General features: G+C 34.8%; 1 protein-coding gene across 1 annotated transcript; it reads right to left on the reverse strand.

Moving 5' to 3' along the window:
• Positions 1 to 7,826: 7,826 nt before the first annotated feature.
• On the reverse strand, positions 7,827 to 10,944 carry LOC135153978 (uncharacterized). Its single transcript, XM_064098975.1, has 2 exons — positions 10,817 to 10,944; positions 7,827 to 10,194 (listed from the first exon to the last, which is right to left on the reverse strand). Exon 2 carries the CDS (start codon positions 9,172 to 9,174, stop codon positions 8,185 to 8,187), a length of 990 nt encoding a protein of 329 aa, XP_063955045.1. The 5' UTR covers positions 9,175 to 10,194; positions 10,817 to 10,944; the 3' UTR covers positions 7,827 to 8,184.
• Between the last annotated feature and the right edge of the window lie 4,920 nt (positions 10,945 to 15,864).

Raw genomic sequence — 15,864 nt, forward strand, 5'->3', positions numbered from 1 at the left:
GTCTTTACTTTAGATTAACAACAAATACACCGACTTGTACTTATCAAATAATAATAAGAATACAGTAAAAAAATCCTTCTAACCATGTAAAGTAAATGGTGTTAGACCAGGTGGATAAAAGACGCAACTGGTATAGCCTAACAGCCTAACTGGAAATAAGGGAAACTGGTAATTGGGCTAAATGGCGATTAAAGCAAATGGTTAGTAGACGAACTGGTTGTAGACGAATAGGGTAAATGACAATAAAACCAAATGGTTAGCCCCTGTGGGATGAGACCAAAATGAACTGGGATGTAGGCCCAGTGCGAGCGAGTGAAACGAGCAAGCAACATTTTAGTAGTTGGGAGATTGCGTGCTGTCCACTTTAAAATGTGCCATGAAAGTTTGAATTTTGAATTTGAATTTATAAACAAACTTCATTCTTTTGGCAGGAACATTTTGATTTACAATATATACAATCATAACATAAACAAAAATATGTATAACAGTATATCGTATAAATCAGTAATACATCAATACATTTTTTTCACAGATTTGCTATTAATATACATCCATATACAAAGGGAAATGACTATTAACATTAAACATAGAGAACGTATAGCATAATGCAATATAATGAAACATAATATAAAAGTTATCTATTTATCAAACAAGCATCAAGAAGTAACTAAGTGTATATCGGATAAATCGTTAGTGTACATTGGATTTTAGATAGCTTGAATGAAAGAAAAAAATGGAGTTGTTAATACTCACCTCTCTTATTTACAATGGCTTTGATGAACTTACAGAAATTATCAATTACGTTTTCATCATCAAGTTTCATTATATATAAAAAGAAATTTGTCTTCATCGCTTAGGTCTTTAAACTGTTGATATTTTTCAGCTATTTTGTCAGAAAAAATACCTCCCTTCCAGTTGTGTGTACATTACATTATCGTGTGATACTCATCCCCAATCATTCCCCAATTACAATTATTGCACGTTCTTAAATGTGAGGGATTCTTATCTGGCCGTCTATGTCTTCCAGTTTCAATGGGTCAATTATGGGAACTTATCCTAAGTCGACAGATGGTTTTTTTTCGTATTTTTTTATTTTTAACAGTTAATAGATATTTCTCAGTTTGTATAAGTTCTAAATTTATTTTGTTCAACATCATTTGCTCGATCATTACTTAAATCCAATGGCGATGGAAAATATTCCCAATTTTGTTTTTATTTCTTCTTCCACTACTCTATCACTGTCGACTCTATCACCTACTTCTACATCAAAATATATGTTAAATCCCTTTAAAAAAGGTGTTTCCGATTTCCTGGCCAGCATTATCTTTTTGTTTTCTTCAAAGGAGTGATGGAGCAAAGAATCTTCATCTATACTTCTCATTCGGGCATAAGATTTTCTCAAGTTTCCGCAAGTTTGTGTTATCAATGGCTACATTGCAACTTCTGATAGTTTCATAATTTTACATAGTGACATGAAAGATTGTTTTTATTTTCCAAGTCCTCCCCTTATTTTATTCACTCGTCTTCCTCCTCTTGTTTTTTGTCCTCTCTTTTCCCTCCTTTTTCTCTTCACCCCCGAGTTTTTTTTTGCTCCACCAATAGGGGGGGGGGCGTCCCCTCGCCCCCCCCTGGATCCACCTATGTATGTATTGGTAGAATCATCACTGGCGTACAGATAGGAGGGGCTATGGTTCCCCAAAATTTTCATGATGAATATGATCAAGAAAACAAGAAAGGAGAAAACGAAAGAAAAGGAAAAGAAAATGATACGATTTTCTGGGGTACAGATGGGAGGGGGCTACGGTCCCGAAAATGTTTCATGAGAAAAAAGGAAAAAGGCAAGAATGAAAGACAAAATATGAGATATGATATCATTTTCTGAATAGTATGCCAAAAATCTATCACAAATTGATGCTTGTATTAAAAGGGCATTGCTTCGCTCGCTCTCGGTTTTGAAAGATTTTCGCCCCGTACGCCATGTCCTGTTCCTTAATTTTTTTTTTTTTTTGGGCTCACAACGTCGAAGAATAATTTTCAAAGATTATAATTGCATACCACAAAATAGTTGATTAAAAAAAAATAAGTGTATTCATTAAACCAGAAGCGACACCGGAAAGGAATTTGGCACGGGTCCACAAGAAAAGTGCCATCATAAGTCATTCTAGACTACTTGGCCGACGAAAATTTGGAAATTATTTGATATTATTTTCTCCCACTATCTCCCCTTTATCCCCCCCCTCTCCCCCTGAAAAGGTGATTTTTTTTTTATCTCGCTCGCTTCGCTCGCTCGGTACTTATTTTAAGCTACTTCTTGCTACACGCGCCATACTGGGCCCCCTCGAGCATAATAGAGCTTCGCCCTGATGCGCACAATAAAAAAATCCTATTTACCGTGGCGTCCAAAAAAAAGATAGAAGGGTGAAATATGATATCTTTTTTAACATTATGTCAAAATCTATCACAAAATTGGATTTTTGTAATAAAAATGTCAGAATATTTACTCGCTTGCTTCGCTCGCTCGCAATTTTTTTTGCCCGATACACCATATCACCCTCTCAAAATTTTTGCCTCATGACGCCATTGCCTGTTCCATGATATGACCGGGAAATGTTTGGCTCTTGCCCCCCCCCTCCCCCCTGGCCACCAACCCCTGTTACGCCCCTGTGGCCATTAATTTCTCACAACTCCCAATTTTACACAATGCATATTTGATATCATTCAAAAGATCATTTAATTCTCTTTAAAATGATACCATGCTTGTTATGATCATGCCATCACGAAAAGAGAAGGATTCAAAAATGTTGGATGAGGTCTGAATTGAAAAGCTGCAAAACGAGCAGAAATAGTCATGAAGGGTCAATACAGAACATGATTCCTTTGTGTCAATATAGATAAAAATCCATTCATTCAAGCCCCTGCTTCTGTAGTGATGGTTCTGTGAGATAACATGGTTTGAGTCGTGGTTTGAAATACCCATGCATGTTTGTTTGTTATGTGTTTGTTTGTGCAGAGGTGTGTTTGATTCCATGTTAATGTTGATGTTGATGAAGGTGCATGAAAATAAATAATTAAAAGAAACCGCTAAGTAACCAACTCATCACCACTGAAAAGAGAACAGTGATTTTCAATATTGTGTCATTTTGCAACTTTTGAATTTTGACCTTGCCCCACATTTCAAGGCACTGCACCTCCATGTGAATAATAATCACATCATGTAGGGTATAATTTCAAAGACAATTAAATAATCTATTCATTAAAATTAATTACAAATTGATATTTACTAAAACCGATGATAAATTATCGATCAAAGTCAAAAGAAATCGCTGAGAAACTCACTCATCACCACGGAAAAAAGAACAGTGACTTTCAATATTGTGTAAATTTGCAACTTTTGAATTTTGACCTTGCCCCACATTTCAAGGCACTGCACCTCCATGTGAACCATAATCAATATAATGTAGGGTATCATTTTAAAGAGAATTAAATGATTTATTCATTAATATTAATTACACATTAATATTCACTAAAACTGAGGAGGGATTATCGATCAAAGTCAGATGTCCAAACTTTTTTTGAGGAGTTTATATATATATATATATATATATATATATATATATATATATATATATATATATATATATATATATACAGTGCCTTCCAGAAAAAACGAACCGAGATTAAGCGATGATTTATCATAACTTAATCACAATTACAATAGACAAATGACCTACCAATGTAAAGCTTAGAATCTCTTCTTTCATCTGATAATACTTAGATTATTCCCTATTGACGCATGAATGAGCAAAAACAATTTGAAGAAAGGATACCAAAAACTCATTTGGCGGGGGGTATCTGAATTTCAAAAAGAAAATTACATGCCTAAACAGTTCAATATCTGCTCTTTTATTTGATACCTTACTCACAAAAAAATGGTCAAGAAGTAAAAAGTTATGTTCCATCGAAACAATGCTTGTATTTCCATAATTTCATTAAATAAACGTGTTTTCACCGTTTTCCCACAGAAGCTATCGCAGGTTAACAAACATGACAAAAGACTTAATGCATGGCTGATCGTCAACAAAACGGAGTGTCAAGTGAGTTTGAACGCTAGCCTGTAGAACCTCTTCATTTTATGAAATTATTGAAATTCAAGCCTTTTTTTCAAATAACCAGAACTTTCTTTTTTCTTGACCATTTTCTGTAATTGAGGTATCAAATCAAAGAGCAGATATTGAATTTTTGAAAATGTGGTTTTCTTTTTGAAACCCATATACAGCCCGCCAAATGACTTTTTGGTATCCCCTCTTCAAATTGTTTTTTGCTCACTCATGCGTGAATGAGAAATAATCTATCAGTGTCAGATGAAAGCGGAGATTCTAAGCTTTACGTTGGTAGGTCATTTGTCTATTGTATTATGATTAAGTTATGATAAATCATCGCTAAATCTAGGTTTCGTTTTTTGTGGGACGCACTGTATATATATATATATATATATATATATATATAATTGTGATGAGCAAGGACCTAAACATTGCGTGGGCGCTTCAGTGAGTAATATATTCGCGAAGAAGCTCAAAAAGCATTGAAGCTAGAGACGTAGCCTGGATTTCTTCAACTTTTATTTGTACAAGCTTTCGGCCATTTAGTTCGGCCATATATATATATATATATATATATATGTAGCCGAACCGACTTTCCTTCCTGTCGAGCTGGTTCATTTCGGATGCAATATACAACCAGTTGGTGTAAGGTCCGTCTTTTTCACTGCTGACTCTTTGCTCCTTCTCAGTAATTTAAATTATATATAATGGATTTCAACATCTCCGTCAATCTGTATCTCCATTATCTCAGTCATTCCGGTATTCACTATCTCCGTAATTTCAGTACTTTTAGAATCCTTACTCATCTCACTATTCTCAGTAATCTCAGTATTTTCAGTATCTCGGTAAATTCCGCATTCTCACTCCTTCTCTATAGTCAGTACTTCTGCTTTTCCGACCATGTATATATACTTGCAGCTCCATACAACAAAATAACGACAAGCAGGAAGCAAAGCATTCAGTTCGTATAACTTTACTGAAGAAATCTTGCTCAACCTGTCGCAGCAGGTTCCAATAAAAATTGAACAGGTTTTCGTTCAGAAACCTCTCACTGCCAAGCACATTGCATGGCTCATAATCGGGCATGGAGCTTGATTATGCTCAACGATTAAAGATCCAGACCGGACCCGAAAATGAAATTGATAAATTATATACCAATCGAAAGCTTATAAGCTACTAAATACAGCAAGGTATGCTTTATGCATTTCCACCGCTTCCCAGCTGAGTATTTTGCTTGTGAATATTCCAATTATCGGGCTTCGAACCCCGCTTAGAAAATAGGCTTTATTGTGCTTTTCACCTGCCTCGAGACCGTGACGTCACGTTGTGTAAGAAGCGTCGTGATTCCATAGGTTTGTACACAGAAAAACTGGGTGATTTTTTGCTTTCCAGATAACGCATTTCATTCTCTTCACTTCTATCACAGAGGGATATCACATATATTTTTACCCACAATCTTGAATTTATGAAATCTACAGTTTTGAACTAGTTTTTGCCATATTTTATTTCCTGCTTATTTGGCGCAGATTTCAATTATATCTGCATTTAGATTATGTATAACAACTTTTCCTGACATAGCAATTTAGGCCCAATAAGAGCCAAACAAAGAAATCACAAAAAGGTAGTGAATAGTTGTAGGTTTACAACAATTTGAACAGTGAATAATTTTGAGTGCCATTTTCATCTGAAAACGAAAAAAAAATGGATTCATAACATGGAAATGGAAGAAAATACCCAATGCTTTTGTACACAAACCTATGGAATCACAACCCTCCTGACACAACGTGACGTCATCATTTCCAGGCGACGTGGGGGTGCTCAATCGAAGCGTACTTTGGAGGAGCAGTTTCTTTGATTTTTATTTAATATTTGTCAGAAATGGAAGGAGATATATGTAATATTTTTGGTATATTTGTATTGTATGAATCATTACCTTTATTTTGATATATGACTGTTTTTACACCGGTCAGGGTCTTTAAGGAGGGAGATTGTCAGCCGTAAAATTTAATTTTCTTTTAAAAACAGATAGGGTCATGAAATAAATCTTTTCAACAACAGCAATGGTGATTGTCACTACTATTTATACCCGAACAGAAAAAAAATTGACGATAAATATCTTACATAATCGTACAGTTGTAAACATCGTTATTTCTCGGCAAATAATGCTTAAATACATTTCAAAGAACATAACTATATAATCGATTACTAACGATTACTGAATTTACCTATGCAAATATATACATAGATTAAAAATTAGTCTACGCTCTTCACTGTTACGAAACTATGCTGAACATTAAATAAACCTTTCATTTCGTTACAATATATATATATATAATATTATATTATTATTATCCAAAATAAACAAAGGTTGATAAACATTAATGCCAAATGACAGTGCTAAAGGCAGTTTTGAAAAAAAAAGGTCCACCATATTGAATAAGGGGTTACTTATTATCAAACATATGCACCCATAGGGTACATAATATCCATGAGAGAGGAAATCAAAATTTTAAAACGTGAAATTAGGGCTTGTTTCGTGGACGGTTTTGTTACTTCTGCCAATAGTTTTTTCATGAAACTTCCAAAATAGATTCAGAGTGACACTATGCAAAAGGCACGCACACTAAAATAATCATTCGATAGGGAATAGAGTGGGGCCAAGGCCTTGAACTTTCTTCTCATTTGCATAATTTTCGAATATTATGAGCTGACTGAAGCATTAGAAGGATATTCATAAAAATCAAATCAAATGAAATATGCAAGAAGGTTTGTGTCAGATATCCATAATTAGCCATTACATTTTTTTCTAATAACTTAAAAAAGATCTATTCACATTCCACATGTTCATTCAAGCATGAATGTTTAAGTAAACGCCATTGAATCATTAAGCATGTTAATTGGTCTTGAACATAATGAAAAAAATTGATAGGAAAATTTCAGTTCCCAAAATGAAACAATACTTGCCTATGATATTTGAAAATCGTATTTTTGATTCCATTGAATGTTCATTGAACCATGGACTGATGAATATTGTTGACGATACTCTTCCTAAAAATAACTGTCATCATATTCGATCAGTTTTATCGATAGAAGTGTGTACAAAATTCAATTATAGCAAATTTTGACTTTTGTTTATTCAACCGTGAAGTTTCGCAAAAAAAGTTGTATCGTCTTTCAGAGAACCTTTTACAAGTTCCAATAATACGGAATCAAAGTCATGATATTTGGCTTGTGACTTTTAAAAAGTGACATTTTTGCCTTCTGGCGGTGCTCACTGAAGCATGATATAAAATACATCTGTAACATTCACTCAGAGGGTAGCTTATAAAATTACCTACACGCTCATGTACAAATATATTAAAAACTCGCAGTGGTTTGGAAAATGTGGATGTTTGTTTAATGGGGGACTTACTTTTGTGTTATTATATACACACATAAAAACCCCACAAAAAGCACAACAAAGACGATTTCGGGACTTGAAAACCAGCAAAAATAATACTTTGAACGAATTCATATTTTGCCAGACGAAGAGGTTAGGGTCATCTCCACACATTTGTTTTCTAACTATCAGTTCGAAATTGTCAGTTAGTGAACATTCCTTGGGGGTGCTGCGATTATTCTCCAGAGGCAGCACACCTGGAATTCTGGTCGATGTTAAAAAATGAAGAAATGTAACCAAAATGATCGGTATTTTGTAGTCAAACTTTTCTTTTTCTTTTTCTTTTTGCCTGTCAAATATCTCTGGACGAAAAAGACCTTCATTATGTATCAAAACTTTTTTTCTAATTTATATCAGCAACCCCAGTGAAAAAACCGTTCTCAGGGCCCTGTAAGTGAATAAATTATTTCACTATTCGTATAAACAAAAGCTTTAACAACCAAACGCACGCCTTATTTTTTGTCACGGTGTATTTCCCTTTTTTCAATAAAGTATAATTTACAAAATTGAATTAAATAAAAGCATTTTAGTTAGAATCATAATCAAGCATAAGATAATTCAAAATTCAAACCTGTCAAGTCTTATCTGGTATATAGGGTATTCGCTTCCCCCACCCATTGGCTATTTTGTGAACCTTAACCCAGACTACCCAGTGGCGTCATCTCGATAAGTATTGGAAGTGAGACTACGATTCTCGCAAACAATAATTTGCAGTGTATTCATATTGTCAGTAATATCCTTTGCAATCATGGTAAGTTTCCACAAAATTTGAAAAAGACCGAATGCAAACACGGTGAGAACTATTGTCATAAAAGTTATTGTACCTGTCAGGACATTCAGAGCTGTTTGTCTGGACTTATTACCATCGCCACCCTCGGGATATTGCAATGGGTCCGGGTCTACATTTACATCTGGAGTAATCGTTGATCCGGCAGTATAAGTGGACGTGATAAACATGGGAGTATGATGAGGCACTTCCGGCTCTTCAGGTTCCCACAAATAATGATTACATCTGCTCATATCAAAGGGATGTTCATATGTCGAGGAGCAGCATGACGCCGGTGCTGTCTTCTTTATCCAGATAGTTTGGGAAAAATGTGAATCACTCGAATTCAAAGGGGGCTCCTTGTCAAATGGTGGGGATATCATGCCATTTTGATAGCAGACGATGTACGATGAGATTGTGCCTCTTTCCGCAATGCACTTTAAAATGGTCCAGGGGTCATAAAAACCCAGACCTCCATCATTAGGAGTATGGATACAAGTAACGATACCTGCTGGGTAATTCACAGAAAGCGTCGTTCTCTCCGTGCGCTCTATCACTGCATCTTTATAAAACTGACATACGATCGTATTGGCATCCAGTCTATTTGTATTTCTGATATGAAGTTTAAAAATCTTCGGGGCGGTACCCTCAACCTTAATGGTATATCTATTTTTCTGGTCTTGGTTCATTCCTTCAGATGAACCAAATTGGTAAAATGCAGCATGTCCCTCAAAGCGTAATGAAATGTTGATATCAGGATCGTTACTCTGAAACTCGAACAGCGCATCTTCCCCTTCATTTACTTGCACTGTTGATGCACTATCTGGAATCATGCAAATGATGACAGTTAAAGCTATAATTTTTTCCATTTTCAGAAGGCAAAGCAATGCATTAAATTCAATCCGAGGCAGATAGATAAAACTAACTAAAATTTTCTATGGGTTTACGGCTGCCGAATAGTTTCTGCCCCTATGTTTGGTCTCCAACTGTGTTCTTAATGATTTACAATTGATCTGTCTGAAGTTCAATGACACGTTATAAGTGGAACCATAAAGCTTTAAAAACAACTGAAAACATGACCAATCTTTGCGCCTCAAAATGATTACCGATTGACAATGCACTTTCCTGGAAAAAACCAGCGGTAGAGAGGCGCTTTGTGACACAGTAGTCAAAAGTTGGTCTAACAAATGATGGCCGAAAGTCAGTGCAGTTTATGAAACTCTTTTGAAAGGTTGAGCTCCGCGAGCAGCATCTGATAGATAGCTTTCTATCAATCCACAGTCGGGCAGTGATGTTACTGGAGACCAGATGTACTGGGAACGGAAGGTAAAGAATTGTTTCTTGAATACCCTTATTAATGCAGTTAAAGTTTCCTAGAGGACGACCTGCCAGCGCTGTGCAATCCAGAGGTGACAAGGTTTTGCCGGATGATGTGGTTATCGGATCTTCTTCAGACCAGGAACAGTATGCCTTCCCAGGAGGACGGTAGACCCGAAGGTTATGATGTTGAGATGATGCGTTCTTCCTGCATACGAAGCTGCAAGAATAATGGCCAGAATCGTCAGCCGTCAGGTTACGGATGCTCAGCGAAACAGCCGAAGTCGCGTTGAAGGAATTCTTCTCAACGGTGGTTCGCCGGTGTTTGCTTAAGTTGTATCCCTCCGTTTTCAAAGGCGTTCCACCAACGTTGAAGAGGACTTTATTGAAGTGCAGCTGGAATGAACACCCACGTCCGTGCTGGGGAAAAATGATTTGAACAGTCTCGCCAGCCTTTCTCACGTATCGAGTTCCTTCTGTTCTCTTGACCAATAACACCAGTAACTGGCACAGCCCAATGATGATGTGCTGCATGGGCATGGTAGTGTTTCCTCAGTCACTGAAGTCCATACCTATTACAAAAAATACAGGGAAACTCATTAGAGAATTGTGTTTTTGTACCACAATAAAATCTTCTCTTTGCACTATCGGCCCTTTCTATTTCTAGTGTAAGAATAAAATACCTGGTTAAGTTTCATCACGTATAGTAATAGTACAATACTATGAATGCCGATTAAATTAATAAAATAATGTATATGTCCAATTAATGTAATATTGTATATTGTATGGCAAATTTTTCCCTAAATGGGACATGGATGGTGAAAGCATTACATTTTGCACATGTATAAGGACAGTTAACAATATGCATTCATGAATAAAATTCTGAAATTAGAGATAATTTACTACCACTCATTTGCTGAATAAATAACAGAATATAACTCGTGATTTTATCCTATAGCCTGACCATTGCTATTGGCCAGGGGAAATTCACAATTATATATAGGGTCGTCTCTTTTGTCACTGTAATCGATTTCACAATAACCATGATAATAATATTGTGATTTTAAAACCATTAAAGCATAATTAACATGATCATCGTGTAGCCGATGTGTCACCATTAAAGATGAATAAAATTTAAGCTATCTTTGAATACATGTATATCCGGAAATCAAAACCTGTACTTTCTTTACTCACCATGTACCGTTAGAATACCTTGCAGCCTATAATCGACTGCGGTGATCTGATGATGTTCATTTGCCAAGTGTCATCATATGACGAGATGTTAGACCAATGTATGTATTGAAATGTTTGACATGGATTGTGAGCGTTAACAAAAAGGTAGACAGGGAACTTGGTTGGTTAATTTCAATGCATACATTGCGGTAAACGCCTAAGTAGCAGAACCATAAGGACGACGAAGCTGTAACAGGGGAGGGAGAAAACTCCTCTCGCATAGCCTGGCGTAAATGATCGATATCGATGGAATAGCGCCATCATCTCTAAAACCAACCAACCAAAAACATCCCCACTGGTTTTTGTATTTTATCATATGAAATTAGGTTTATTCAAACATTTTCAACCAAGAACTAAACAATTGGATTGACAACTGATAAAGTGCATTAGCTATTCATCATGTCGCAACTTATTTTATCATAATGGAGACACATCATTTACACATGTATGAACAAAATTAAACATTTATGATTTCATGTAATAAGAAAAAGGAAAGTGGGGATGTGGCATCATCAGCCCACCTTATGAATATTCATGACGATGTGCGTATAACTGTTTTCACAAAATATTGATGAACTTTAAAATTCAATAACTTCGTTATTTGTTATCCGATTTTGATGAAATTTTCAGTATTTTGTTCTGTAAATGTTACTCTATTCATTAAGATATGAATATATTCAGCCCGGACCATCCCTTTAAAAAGCAGTATGTAAAGCATTCTTGGTATGTGTGCACTTATATTGGGGCTGATCTATAGAAGCTATTTTTGTTTTGTTACTTCAGATTTTATATTCGTATCAAGCTTTAAAAAAATGGGCCTACTTCCATGCAATTTTGAGCCGGTATGTAAAGCGCGAAGACTGCACATGGAAGGCCCATGCAGTTACATCCCGGAAATTTTGAAGAACGAAGTGGGCCTTATATGGGAAGGAGTGGGGGCACTGGCGTAGCCCCCTCCCCCTCCCTAAATGAGCAGAATGAAAATAAGGGAGGGCAGATAAAAACATGAAAAATAAAAGTATAAGAAAGAATAAAGAAGGAAATAGTTCTCCGTCAAAACTTCCACTCGTGGGATGGAACACGTACCTATCAACATTTGTTGTTTTCCCGTAGGGGTCCATAGGATATAATTATATATACTGTATATATATATAATGACATCGAGCACTCTATACAAGGATAGAATTCCCGAAGTGTATATATATATATATATATATATATATATATATATATATATATATATTAATGAGGCAAAGTGGTAATGCATTGTACTTAGTTCCAACAGTTTATTTTGAATTCCAAATTTATATTCCGTACATATATATATATATATACGGAGTCAACGCAGCCTTTCGCTCCTTCCCTATGAACTCTTAGTTTCTTGTCAATTCTTTGCTTCTTTGTTTTCTGGTGTGTTGTTGTCATGTTTTCTTTCTAATAATCTTTCTCTCGCTCTCTCCCCTCCCCTTTTTCTCATTCGTTCCCTCTCCCTCTTTTCTCCCTCTTTCTCTGCCTTAGCTGGTGTATTCTTGCCTTTTCTTCTATTTTCTTTCTCCCACTCCAACCCTATATTAATTTTGTCTCTCTTTTCTTTTATTCTTTTTGTTTTTCTATTTCTATTTCACCCCTTCTCTGTGTCTCCACCTCTCTCTCTTCTCTATCTCCCTCTCTCCCTCTCTATTTTATCCCTTTTCTATTCATTCTACTCTCTGTTCCTCTTATGTTTGCTTTTCTCCAAATGCTTCTCTTTCTCTCTTGTTTCTGCTCTCCCGTTTTTCTTTTCTTTTCATTTCTTTCGTTTATTCTCTGATCCCGCCTCCTTCCCTCCTCTCTTTCCTTGTTACGTAAGAACGCCCCTCTATCGGGTGCGCCTACATCAAGGGCGCTTCTTGAGAGAGTGCGCTTTACTGCATTTCTTAAAGCAAGAAAGAAATATGTTGATGGTTCCTATAAAAGCCATCCAAATGCATTAAAAATGTTTAAGCTTTTCAATTCTTCCAAAATGTCAACATTAATAAATTTATCAAAATTTTTCAGCATTATAATGGATAAGTTTAATAAATAAATGAATAAAATATCTATGTAAATATTTTCTTTTGAAAACACAACACGTTCATGTATATATGTAAATAAACAATAATTAGGTAAAGGGAAAATAAGTCTTAATTCTCTCTAATTTTTTGAAATAATTTTTTATCAATTTTTATGCCAAAGTCCAATATATATTAGAATTATATATTCACTCTTTATTCACATATCGGTGCCTTTGCATTGCAGTTCCAACTTTTTCAATCCTATATTACCATGATAACACACATTCATTCGTCTATTTATCTATCTACCGTTAATGTTATCATTTATTATCATTGTCGTTAGTATTGTTTCTTTTAACATTCTTGTTATTGTTATAACCATCATCTATCTTTTTGTTCTTTTCTTTTTTCTCTTCCCCTTTTGTTTTTCCTTCTTTCTTTTCTTCTTTTTCTTTTTGTCTCTCCCCCTTCTCTCACCAATCGTTACGTCTCTAAAGTAATTTCATGTAGTATTTATTCCATTACTCTGTAAATATGTGGTTGTATATATTTGTAAATACTTTGTAAATATAATTGAAATGATTTTGAATATGTTATGTTCTATATGATAGTGTCCCCAATACCCGAATTAGGGTGACATGGGTAAATAAAATCATTGTCATTGTCATTGTTGATCTGGACGCATTTTCAAAGTTGATCTTAATCAATTCAAATTCAATTCAAATTCAAATTTATTTATTTCACTTCCATCAATTGTACATACATGAATTGTATACCATATATAAACATAAATATTTGTATACGTTGCAAAAAAAGATATACTGTATATACTCTTTTGAAATTTATTGAAATCAATAAATCACTTGACAAAGCCTTATGGGCGAAAATTCGTGAAATACTTTCCATTACGGAGTTTTTATTTCTTTTTGAATTATATATATCTATAATAAAAATATAGCTTACAAGCAATTTTATGCTTAAATAATAACTTTTGTCATAACTGCAGTGAAGTATAAATTTTGCTCTGTGTGTGACCTACATCGGGGAAAAGTTTTAGTGCATTTAAAAAATTATAATTTACTTTTCAGTTTCGTGACAAAGTTTAATTTGTACATCGTTTAAAGGGATGGTCCGGGCAGAAAATATTTATATCTAAAAATAGAGTAAAATTCACACAGCAGAATGCTGAAAATTTCATCAAAATCGGATAACAAATAACGAAGTTATTGAATTTGAAAGTTTATCAATATTTTGTGAAAACAATTATATGCATAATGTCATGATGATAGCCTGGACCATCCCTTTAACACATTTCGAAGCTGAAATTCAGATGAATTACCTATAATTTGACTATTTTCTTATCGATTTCTGCTAGTTTCCATAGTTTAGATGTCATTCGTGAATATTCATAATTAATACAGAAACCAATATATAAACCAATAGAAACTAAAAGAGTACAGTATATATGTTACAACCGTGAGAAACAAAGAGTCCCGGTGGGTGTTTCATAAAGCTGTTCGTAAGTTAAGAGTGACTTTAAGAACGACTGGTGATCTTTTCTTGTGGTAAATGGGAGACACCACAATGTTCATTGGCAATGGTTTAGTGCGTAAGAAAGGTTTACCAGTCGTTCTTAAAGTCGCTCTTAACTTACGAACAGCTTTATGAAACACCCACCCGGTGTTGGATTTCCTAAAGTGTAATTATGAGAGTAGACTTTATAACATGGTTATCATGCATGCTATTGTCAGATTGTTAGGCCTATCCTATAGGACCTATCTTTAGTATTGTTAAAAACATTGTCTAAATCCAATAACTGGTATTATATCACTGGTCGGCAGTACAGGGTTCAGGGGTCTAATCTAATCTAAATGTTTTGCATCACTGGCGCACAGGTACCCCCCCCCCCTCATTTTTACTACCAAGAAAAAAAAAGCGAAAATGAAAATGAAAATGGTGAAATGTAAAATGTGATATTACTTTCTAAATATTATGTCAAAATCTATCACAGAATTTGATTTTTTGTAATAAAAATTTCGACATTTTTGCTCGCTCGCAACTTCTTATATAAATTTTACGCGATACACCATATCTAGCTCCATCAAGATTTTTGGCTCATGACGCCACTGTTTTGGACCAATGAGAGTATACAATCATGGTTTATGTCATTGGCCAATAGCATGGAAAGAGTCATATGGTTTGTGTTAGTTTTACTTTAGCCATAGATGCATGATGGCCTGTATATGTTTTGTAATTCTTTTGAATTATTGTATTGGTTTCTTTGACCGATAGCAATCGTATGGTTGGTGTCGATTTTCTTAGATATATCCAGCCATTTTTTTTTATTATTATCTTTACTATATGATTGCATGTTTGCTGTAAAGCGCAACGGCTGATATATCCCGGATATTTTGAAAAACCTTGTAGGACCAAAATGATATATACCAGCAGATCGGTTTGCTTTTCTGTTTTCGAGAGAGCTACTTGTACTTTTCCAATTTCATTAACATCATGGATCCGACATGTTGATATTGAGTTTAGATAGTTTACCCTGACCCTGCGAACCCGGTACCAAATAAGTCTACTAAAAACAGCGGGTCTGAATCAAGAGTGGTTCGAAAAAAGTAGGTCTATATACAGTGCATCCAATAAAAATCCCGAAAAATAATTGATTTTTTTTAAATATATAAAATGAAGACTTTTATGTAGGTTCGCTGCCGGAGTTACGAGACTCGACATTCGCTTAGTTAACAATCATCCACAATGTAAAAACTATTTGAAATTACTCAATAAAGTTGTGGCAAAAAATCGCCTTAATTTTTTCAAGTATTTATGCGTTTGGCAGTTAGGAGTAAAATTTACTTATTCTCTTTGTATCCATTTCACTCAAGTATATTAAGTTACAATTCAATTCAATTGAATAAAACAAACACTGAAAACAAAATCAAATGGAGCCATGGGGAAAAAGGACTTTCG

The sequence above is a fragment of the Lytechinus pictus genome, chromosome 4 (genome assembly GCF_037042905.1).
Source record: "Lytechinus pictus isolate F3 Inbred chromosome 4, Lp3.0, whole genome shotgun sequence".
Lineage (NCBI taxonomy): Eukaryota > Metazoa > Echinodermata > Echinoidea > Temnopleuroida > Toxopneustidae > Lytechinus > Lytechinus pictus.